At 30.7% G+C, this 11,385-nt stretch overlaps 1 protein-coding gene across 1 annotated transcript; it reads left to right on the top strand.

Annotated features, from left to right (window-relative positions):
* The first annotated feature begins 5,911 nt into the window (after nucleotides 1-5,911).
* Nucleotides 5,912-7,034, top strand: LOC106416228 (50S ribosomal protein L35, chloroplastic). The gene is made up of 3 exons (XM_013857083.3): nucleotides 5,912-6,323; nucleotides 6,401-6,517; nucleotides 6,840-7,034. Exons 1-3 carry the CDS (start codon nucleotides 6,084-6,086, stop codon nucleotides 6,915-6,917), a joined length of 435 nt encoding a protein of 144 aa, XP_013712537.1. The 5' UTR covers nucleotides 5,912-6,083; the 3' UTR covers nucleotides 6,918-7,034.
* Nucleotides 7,035-11,385: the final 4,351 nt, after the last annotated feature.

Raw genomic sequence — 11,385 nt, 5'->3', positions numbered from 1 at the left:
TTTATCAATCTTCTTAACAATTAAGAAACAAATCTGAATATCAAAACAATATCTCATACGATCTCTTTGTGGAATAACTGCTCTGAAGAAATTGAATTTATGCATAAAAAAAGACTGGAAATGGATGTGCATATGTGTTATCTAAGTCAGCTTTAAAAAAAACTATTTATAGTTCATATATCATTTATGTTCATCCTATTTTTTTGTCCATCATTTCTTAAACATCTTGAAATAAGTAATGCTAATTAATAATAAACTTTTTTCTCACAAAATAAAAATCAAATTTTGTTTAATTATCGCTTAATTTGTCTAACTGATATATGTATTTCTCAATTCTAAAAAAATAATGTATAATATTGTATTACATTATTTAAAGAATATAAAATATGACTACATAACATAAATATACTTTTTAAATTTTCTTTATGAAAATCATTATGTTGTTTGATTGTTGTACTTGATTCACATATTTGCATAGATATTTGTGATAGAAGAATAACTATATTTTTATTATCAGTAAATAATATATATTGATTATATAATATAAGAAAAATAAAATTATTTACTTTTTAAACAAACTTGTCTCATGTTGGGGACTCGGTTATAGACATATCATATTCGAAGGAGACATTTTTACAGTTATCAATCTTCTTAACATTGAAAAAACAAATCTACATATCAAAACAATATCTCATATGATCTATTTGTGGAATAACTACTCTGAAGAAATTGAATTTAGGCATCAAAAAGGACTGGAAATGGATATGCAGATATGTTATCTAAGTCTGCTTCACAAAGTACTATTCATAGTTCATATATCATTAATATCCATCCTATTTTTTTGTCCACCATTTCTTAAACATCTTGAAATAACTGATGCTAATTAATAATAAACTTTTGCTGGAAAAAAAATCAAATTTGTCTTATTATCACTTAAATATTTTTTTAATATGGTCTAAGAAGCTTTTAAGTGATATCATAGTTTAATTTATTAGTTTTTTTGTTACTTTTTAGAGGTTTTTGTATTTAAGATCTTTTTTCATATTAAGCTTCTATTTCTTTCACATAATTGATATATATATATATATATATCATAAAAATTACCATCAAATCAGTTTTACTTATTTATTATTTTGTTTTAACGAAAATACACTTTTTAAATAATTTAATTTAAAATAAAATTATATATTAATTTGCTGTATTTTAACAATTTCATTGATTTAATTAATTTGTTTTGGTGGATAACTTAAAAAGTTTTCATATGAATCGGGGAAAGCAAGCTTATGTTGTTATATTATATTTATTTTGTGTATATAGAATCTATATATAATGTTAGTTTAATAAAGAAAGAACATTATTTTTTTGTAACTTCAAAAAGATACATTATTACAATTTGAAATGAATCAAAATTGAATAAAATGGTAATTAAATATTTGTAAATCTAATTGTTTAGTTGGATTCTCATGAAAAAAAAATCGATTGGTTAAACAAACGTTTCAAAAAAATTTGTGGTATTTTTTTGTATATAAATTATAAAATTTATTGAATTAATATATTTAATTATTGCATCCTTAAATAATATTTTATTAAGACATTAGAAAAATATGTTTTGAGTTGTTTTGTCAAATTGTACAAAAATCTATGCTTTTTCATATTTGTAACTTCAAAAGATACATTATGACAATTTGAAATTAATCAAAATTGAATAAAATGGTAATTAAATATTTGTAAATCTAATTATTTTTTTTATCTTGTTTAGTTGGATTCTCATGAAAAAAATCGATAGGTTAAACAAATGTTTCAAAATTTGTTATGTTATTGTTTTGTCTATAAATTACAAAATTTATTGAATTAATATATTTAATTATTACACCCTTAAATAATATTTTATTAAGAAATTAGAGAAGTATGTTTTGAGTTGTTTTGTCAAAATTTTACAAAAATCTATGCTTTTTCATATTTGTCACGAAAATTTATATGTTAAACTTACTTTTACAAAATTCTTAACTTTGTCACGAAAACAAAATCTATGCTTTTTCATATTTGTCAACGTTCTCACACTTTCTAAGAATATATTAGCTTAGTCACTTACTTATTTTTTTTTTGCAAAACAAAGTATCGGAGTCTTGAAAGTTGAATTTATATTATTGTAAATGTACATAAGAGTTTGTGATTATATACTTAGTGGTTCTTGTATATGTGTCCAAGAATGTTTCAATGGCTTAGTGGTAACTGTCCTATATATATCATACTAACCCGGATTCGATTCTCACCTTCGCATTGTTTTTTTTATTTTTTACGAAAAGTAAATGAGATGACATGGCAATTTCGGGTTCTCTGATTGGTTGATTTTTCTATCCTATGTGGACACCCTCTCCATGGCTTATATCCCCCTTTTAGTATAGTATAGATTTGGGTTGGTTATTTACCTAAATAAAGAGAAAATGTTGAATTTTTATAATTTTAAATCATTGACCCCACAAAACATCGTATGATGATAGTGATATTATTTACTTTTGCAAGTGTTAATCTAACTGACTTTTTAGTGTGAAGTCTCGTGTGTCTCGTAATTAGCTTTTAAATTTAAATAAAAATAACATATAAATTTATTATCTCCATTTTTATTATTGTAATTTCTGTTTTACATTTGGGAAAAGAAACTAATTTTTTTGGATGTCGAGACTTTGGATATTTTAAAATAAAATTTAATAAATACTACAAAAATTGTTTACATACATATTAATTTTTAATAAGGAACGCAGAATAGGAAGTTAAAAAATAATTTAGTAAAAAGAAATTTTATATATATTATTTGATATAAGTTTAATATGTGCTATGTTGATCAAAATATTTTTTACGGAACAACATATAGAATATGTATTTATGTTTTCTATTTTAATTATTAAATTTCTAATTTGATATAAATAATAATGTGACCAAAATTAGTTAATCTATTCATGTTAAATTTGAACTTTTAAGAATTTCAACATAATTCTCAAATTGATTAGACTGCTTTTTATTTTGAACAACATAGGGTTCCATCATTATTGGTTTGCAAGGTTTTCTTTTCTTTCTTGTTACTCTTCTTAGGTGGAAAGAAATGAACTCCTCTCGTTTAAAGCTTTACCTAACTCATTTTCTCTGATTTGTCCAATTCTGATTTTCTTCTTTGTTTTATTATTGCTGATTTCACTATGTGACAATTTTCATTTCACTTGTTTTTGTTACTCTATCAGTCAAACTATACAAACATATTTTATGTAGAAATGTGTGAATATTCTAAGAAAATATGTTGAGAAAAATAATTAGTCGTCACAGAGGTGTACGTATAATGGAATCTTGAGTGAATAACCAAAACACTAATTTCACTAGTATTACACATAAGACAAAGTTAAGTAGTCTATGATTAAAGCACAAGCTTACCTAGCCGCATTCATGAATATGAGATTAGAGAAATAATGAAGCTATATACTAACAAGGTAACTGCTAATATTATTGTAACCATTACGAATTTAAAATGCTGAAAGTGAAGATAAGTTAGATTACTCTTCACTCTTTTTGGCGTTTGGCGTTGTTAAGTATATAAGCAAAGACCAAATGATGAGCATTCATGTGCTTAGCATGATTAATTGTGACCACCATTTAGTTATTGCATATGCCATGCTTCTCCAATGTTTCCATTCCTTTTTTATTAAGTCATTGGATCTAATTTGTGCCAATATATAATATATCATCCAAAATTATTTCATACAATATCCCTTTTATTTCTAGGAAGTGATTATATATAGTAGATGATTAAATGACCATGATGATTCAGTTATCAAGTTTCATTGAAATGACTCTCATGGGATTCTATCATCATTTTAGGATTTTGCCTATAAATATGGTGAAATTGAGTTCCTCCCTTTTCTCTTAATTTGGATGAAAAATCAAATCAGAATTAGAAAAGGCTTGTCCGGGAGAACTGTGGAATTCAAGATCAAGAATCCAGCTTGTTGTATTCTAAAAAAACAACCTTAAGACACTGGTTGCAATATTGTTTAGAATTATACAAGTTTCTTGCAAGTAGACAAAACTAGAACAAGAGATTCATGTTTCAGTTTGAGAAGAAAACAAACTATCGTTTTATTTTAGCAAAAAAAAACTATCCTTTTATTATTTTTAAAAGAGAATACTGAAGTTGACATTGGATGCCATATAGGCAGATCCTAAATCACAAGGAAACAGTTGGAACTGGAGATTATGAAAGAGACTAAGATACGATCTAATGTGATGTCTGGAAGATCTTGTCTCCACAAGTGAGTCAATGAATAGAGAATGAATAACCAGTCTAAATCCCAGAGCCATTCATAGTGTCAACTGAACAATCATGAAACATATCCAAAGAACGACAAGAAGGTTTTTTTCTTTGTTTCCTTCTATTTCCATGGTGCTTTAAGAGCTCCAACTATAGCTGCTGAATCTTTTCCTCCAAGTTATGTTTTTCAAGCTTCTCTTTATTAGATTTGGGTAGAGATAAATGATGGAGGACGTATAAATTCACATTCAGCAATTTATTGTTTATCAAATATTCGACCAAAATACTCCAATCGTCTAAAATGGCCCGTGAGAGATTTTGAGTGTTTTCGACCAAAATCCGCAAATCGTCTAAAATGCTTTCGCCTTGAATGTAAATGTTAATGTGTTTGTTGATTGGTTAAAAATTGCTAAAAACTCTAGGATTGTTGGTTTAGGTTACGAAATCTGACGATCCGGTTTACACATCAACCAGATCATCTAAACCGTATAAACCGCAATTTCTATTCCCCCGTATCCTAAATCTGAGTACACTTATCTAGAAACCAAAAAACCAAACCAACTGAAAATGACAGTTCAGTTCGGGTTCAAATCATATATCCCTGCAACCAAAAAGCTAAAACCAAATTGGACCGAACCAAAACCGAATGAATATCCACATTTTATAATATAATTTATATATTTATAAATATTAACTATATTTAGTTTTAAAATAATTAAATATTTTTAAGATGTTATTAACTTAACTACACGAAAACCAGATCATCCAAGTACTTAAGGTATGAGTTATGACTGGTTTTCCCGATACCACCCGCAAAACTGATTAGTAGCGGTTGTTGGCGTTGCAACAATCACTCAAACCGCTCTAAACCGTTTCAAACCGCTCTAAACCTCATTAATTCAAAAGCTGGTTCCAGCTAGCGTTTGCGGTTGCGGGAGGATAATTTTTTTTCTTTTTTTTTAAACAATATAAATACAAAAATAAAAATATACAATAAAAATTTTAAATTGGAATTATAAAAATACTAAAACATATCTATTGTATTTTAATTCGTAATAATTAAATCTTAAAATTAAAATATTTTCTATAATTTTTAAAAATTTAAAACTATAACTTTCTAAATATAATTTTTATATTTATTATAATATTATGTTTTTTGATATTTTTATAATTATATAAAATGTAAATATTGTTAATTTATTATTTAACTGCTGCTGCATTTGGTAGTTAACCAGTCATAAGTATTCCGAAAACACACTAATTTCTAACTGTAGAACCGGTCGTACAAATCTTTTAAAATCGCAACCACCCGCATCCGCAAACTCCCACAACCGTAACCACTGCGTTTGAACCAGTGAGACCCTTAATCTAAATATTTAAATTTTAATACGAAAATCTGGAAATTTTGTTATTTAATCCAAAAAAGACTGTTTTTTTTATTTTGTTAGTTTGTTATCCTAATTAACCAAATAACCGAATTGGATTCGAAATTATCTAGGATATTTAGCTAGTTTCCAATCTTGTTATCCAAACCGAACCGAAAATTGAACTAATCAAACTGAAACCGTACCAAGTTTCTTAAATAACCGAAATACCGTACCTATTCTATGTCTTTCAAACCTAAAAACCGAACCTAACCATACCCGAAACGTCCAATGTGTAACCGTATCCGTTCACTCTTATCTCTCTGGGGCAAAGGCAAAAAGCTTATCTTCTTCTCACAATCAGAGTAGTGAGTGCCAAAACAAAAGATTCAAAAGTCGCCGAGAGCACAAACCCTCCTCTAATGGCGTCTCTCTCCATGGCTTCCGTTAACCTTAGCTTCCCTCCCTTACGCTCTTCTCCAAAGGTCTCCACTCACGCTTCCGTTCAATTCGCTCGGTTCAGCTCGTCGAGTCTTGCCTCAGCTCACTGCATTTCTGGGCTTCGCGCGGTTCTTCCTCAGAAGATATCCACCGTTGTCTCTCAGAGGCTTCAGACTCTTACCGTTTTCGCTCATAAGGGCTACAAGATGAAGACCCACAAGGTAAAGTTTTGAACTTTCTTGAGAGCAAAGTTGTTCTCTTTGGTTGTGATTGGTGATGGGTGTTTGTTTGTTGGTAGGCCTCGGCGAAGAGGTTCAGGGTGACGGGTAGAGGGAAGATAGTGAGGAGGAGATCCGGGAAGCAGCATTTGTTAGCTAAGAAGAACAACAAGAGGAAGCTGCGTCTTTCCAAAATGGTTTGTTTTTCTTTTATTTCTCGTTCATGTCTTCAAGGTTATTTAGTTTTTTCTTGTGTAAATTGCATTCTTAAATTGGGTAATAAAGCTACTAGGAGAATAATGTTGCTACATTTGTTTCCATCAGGACAATGTGATTTTAGGAGAAATCTATTCCATGATATCAGTTTCATGATCTGAGTGTTCCTAATTCGTTATCACAAGTTCTAGTTTACTTGTTTTTTTGGCTTTGTTAGATAGCAACTTTGCTGCTCTGTTCTAGACTAGACCCCCTCTTTTCTCTTACATGTCTAACTTATATGTTCTGTATTCTGTAACGCAGCATGAAGTGAGCCGGAGTGACTATGACAATGTGATCGGCGCTCTTCCCTACCTGAAAGTCAACCGAAAGGCGACTTAAGCAGAGCCGAGCTTGATTCTTTTTCTTACCTACATTTCTCATTTTGTAATCTAAGTTGTGATAATACTCTCTCTTTTGTTTTGTGATTTTTTGGTCAATGAGTTGATCCTTCTTCTACCTTCTCGTTTCCTTGTCTTGCATGTCCACAAATGTGCAAGACTTTCATGACAAACTGATCTAGGTGTAACATAGAGTTTGGCCATGAGCCATGGTTAGGCATGTGCATATAAACTGAACCAAAACTGGACCAATGTTTACAAATATCTGAATGATTCCTATATATCTGAAACATAATTGAAAACCGAATGGAAATCTAGATCTAAAATATTAGTTATGCTTAATTTTATAATTACCAAATATTCTATAAATACTAGTTATAAATCGAACTACAGGAGAAAACGAATTACCAAAATTCTTTTATCCGAACTATTTAGAATTATTAAAGAACTGAACTACCCAAATATTTTATCCCAAACATTTAAACTTATCTGATTATCTAATATTTAATCCAAAAAAATCTAATTTTTACCCAAATTATCTGAAAAACCAAAACCGAACAGGATCTGAATATGTCCACATTTTTCCAGACATTAGCTGGCTCTTAAAACTATTATTTGAACCGAACCGAAAACCAAAATAACCGAAAATAACCGAATTTCGTAATTAAATGAACGGTTTATATTTTTTTTGAATACCATAAGATTTGGAGCCAAAGCCTTGAATCCCCCGAATCTCAAATTCACAGTATGTAATATTAATTTCATTTCAATAGTCACTTGGACTAGGGATCCTCACATTATGGTGAGGGTTCTTTCCGGTTGAGTTAATAACCTCTAGTAACTGTTTTTATATATCTTTAGAACCAAAAGAAAGTCGAAAATTTAAGAAAAATTAGCCGATACCAAACGCCTACACCTACTCATGGTGATGGTCACGGTCAAGGACCAAAATCACTCGAAACACCTTTTACTCTGAAGTCAGTCCATCCATCATTTTCTTCCTTGGTTTCATGCTTATTGCTCTGATATGGAAGTTTGACTTCTAAGTATTAATGGTTCTGATCATTCCTATTCTTAACGATGGTGAGCAAGATAAGACTGTCCTTTGTATAAACCTCAAATAATCCGTTATTTAAACAAGTAACTTATATTTTATATATTTCTATAGGTACCATCAATCATCATGACCATTTCAAAGTACAGAGTCAAGCCATCTCCCACACCTGATAGCTGGAAACTTAGAGAAATTTTTGCTACTGGAGTTGTGCTTGGAAACTACCTAGCCATCAGGACTCTTATTTTCTTCTTGGTGGCACACAAGACAGACTTTTTCTCAGTAATAATATAATCGAGTTATTTCTTCGAGTACTAGACTACTAGTGATAATCTGTCTTCTTTTCTAAGTGTATAAAGTTGTACACTAATTTTACTTTGGATTCACAGGAGACGTTTGGTGTGAAGTCCATCAGGGATAGTAACAACTAATGAGTGCGGTGTATCTACAAGTTAGTATCATTAGTCAAGCTCTAATCTTCGTTACAAGATCAGGGAGTTGGTCCTTTGTTGAACGTCCTGGAGCGTTACTGATGATTGTTTTCCTCATTGAACAACTGGTAAGATCATGATCAAAACTCCAGATTCTGAGGTAGAGAAAGGTCATCAGGGAACCTCTTTCTTCCAAATGCAGGTTGCCACTTTGATTGCGGTTTACACAAACTGGGGAATTCGCAAAAGTTATGGGTATTGGATGGGTTGCAGTGATCTGGCTATACAGTATTATAACATACTTCCCATTGGACATTCTCAAGTTTGCCATTCGATACATGTTGATAGAGAGCGGAAGCTTAGGTAACAAGTAATCTAACAAGAACTTGAAAAGAACTTGTAAGATCGATACATTCTTGGCGCGTTGATACTCTCAACGAAGCAAGAAGGTCTTTTGATATTGACGATACTCTCGGCAAGATCAAAATAGGGTTAGAGTACTCCTCTAAGTGCTTTTATAAGCTCTGTAAGTAAACTGAAGTTTTATAAATCAAAGTAACCAATACAAAGTCTAAAGTTTAATATATAAACTAATTCTAAAAAGCCAAGTCCTAATTCGAAAAGGAAATCTAGTATTATCTATTCCTATAATTAAAAGGAAAACCATACGTAAAGCTCAAGTAAAGGCCGAGGTTTGAACGAGGCCCATAGTAAAGACGGTGTGCTGCATCACATGTTGACTGGAAAGGAAGAGAGAGAGGCTCAATGGGCAGTTAATCAGAGGACACTTCACGGTTTGCAGCCAAAACAAGTTCACATCAGTCCTGAGCAAGGAACTTACAGAGAATTGTCTGAGATTACAGAGCAAGCTAAGAGAAGAGCTGAGATCACTAGGTCTAATAAACAGGTGTCTCAACGCTGAAGTATTACTAATTCTGTGACTGGAGCTAATCACCGAGTGGATGTTTTATATGTTAACAAGAGGGTTAGGGAGCTGCACACACTCAATGGACATGTGGAATCAGTGAGCGTGGTGAGAACGCTGGAGAGATCACCCGAAAATCGCTTTGGTCTACTTTTTTCATGAGGAGATAGATTGTGAAAAGACCGAGTAAATGAGAGACGGAAATCCTTAGTTTTTTTTAGATCTTTTAATGAGAAATAAAAAAATAGAAATATTATTTATATTGAGTAACTCTTCCAAAAAAACACTAAAATATTTTTTTGACCAAAAGATCGTAAGAAAATAATCAAAATATGTTTCGCTAAAGATACGAAAAACTCGTTTTCCTTACTTCATAGATATATAAATATAAATAATTTTTTAAATATTTTTTTTTTGTATTTTCAAAAAAACATCTTTTCAATTCAAACCATTTTTGAAACTTTTTCTCCAAAATTTTATTTTAAAATCTGAAATTTTGTTTTGAAACTATTTTAAATATTAATACTTTCGTAATCTTAAACTTCATCCCTCCTAAAATTTCACCCTCGAATATAGATTCTAAATCTAGACTAATAACCGACAAAAGATATATTTAGATTACTCAATTAAAGGGATGTAAATATCTTATTCTCATTTAATAAAATATTTTGATCATTTTGACTATTGTGTACTATATTTATTAGTCTTAATATTTATGATAGAAAAAATTTAGTATTGTTCTAAGGAATTCACTTTAATATTTAAAGTTTATAAGATTATGTTATTTGTTAATTACAGGGTTTATTCCGTATTTATAAAAGTAAAAATATATTTTGACAAAGAAGATGAACTCAAAAAGTATAAAGAGACAAATCATTTTTTAATAGGAACCAATTAGCTAATTTTTTCAAAAAATTGTGGGAACTACAAGCGACGACAAAACAGACCAGATGAGACCTTTAGATAAGAAGCCACATCCGAATAAAACGCCACGTGGTAAATCCTCGTCTATTGCCGTCATTTACAAAAGAAAAGAGGGACCCACCTCTTACAATATCCATAACACACCCTCGTGTCGGCCTACGAATCAACCAATTATTCAAAAGAGAAAAGAAAAAATATTGCAAAATAACCTCATAAGTGAAGACAGAGACGAAATACTAACTGGCCAATCAAAATATTTCGAAATTTTATGGCTGAAAATACTTAATATAATCAATGGTTCGAAGCTGTTTCCTTGGCCTGAAGTAAGGACTGGTTCTGTCCACAAATGTGCAATGACAAACTACTCTAGGTGTAACAGATACATTTGCAAGGAGTTTGGTTATTGTCATGGATCAATGATTGGGTTGAATCTGTCATATATCTTAGGACTTGAGAATTCAACTTATTATAATTAGATCAATATCCGTCAAAACTCTTCCATCCATTTTTTTTTGTCAAAAGCTGTAAGGGATAATTGCGGCTGAGATAGCGACTAACTAGCTAATGCTTTGATAATGAGAGTTCACTAATAGATAATACCCCTGTTCTTTTCATGGACGCAGCGTCGGCTTCGGCGTCACAAAAATATAAGAGGATTAAAACTGACATGTCAGCAACATGTTAAACCAATAGAGTTAGAGGATGTCAATAATCGACGCTAATCGCAGGTCAACACATATTTAGAAGACGCTGATAAATACAGCGACGATGAAATCACGGAAAAGTCGAGTTGCGACAGTTGCCGGCGAAACTGTATAACGACGCTGTACTTAGATTTTTTTTTTGTTTGATAATTTTTTATCGCAGTCGCGGAAACCGCATCCAACAAAAGAACCGGGGTAATAGAAACACTAGTGTACCATATTTTCATTTACCTTTATTATAGACTTAATAAGGGACTGAAATATCGACTGAGATTTTTGCCATCTACAATCAACACATGCATATTTTTAAAACTAAACATGGGTTATGACAATACTAGTGTAAATTATTAAAACCGTAAATCTTGGCCAATGATATAATCATCGTTATATACATAGCGTCTAGGGTACTTTGGGGATGATTGGTTGGGGCT

This window comes from Brassica napus, chromosome C8 (genome assembly GCF_020379485.1).
Source record: "Brassica napus cultivar Da-Ae chromosome C8, Da-Ae, whole genome shotgun sequence".
Taxonomy (NCBI): Eukaryota; Viridiplantae; Streptophyta; class Magnoliopsida; order Brassicales; family Brassicaceae; genus Brassica; species Brassica napus.
The sequence above is the reverse complement of the archived record's forward strand: the minus strand, read 5'-3'. Positions and strand labels throughout refer to the sequence as shown.

Excerpts from the sequence above, each read along its gene's own strand:
- LOC106416228 (XM_013857083.3), top strand. The coding sequence starts at position 6,084 with ATGGCGTCTCTCTCCATGGCTTCCGTTAACCTTAGCTTCCCTCCCTTA. Across the intron at positions 6,324-6,400 it reads ACAAGATGAAGACCCACAAG|GCCTCGGCGAAGAGGTTCAG; the intron begins GTAAAGTTTTGA and ends GTTTGTTGGTAG. Across the intron at positions 6,518-6,839 it reads AGCTGCGTCTTTCCAAAATG|CATGAAGTGAGCCGGAGTGA; the intron begins GTTTGTTTTTCT and ends TCTGTAACGCAG.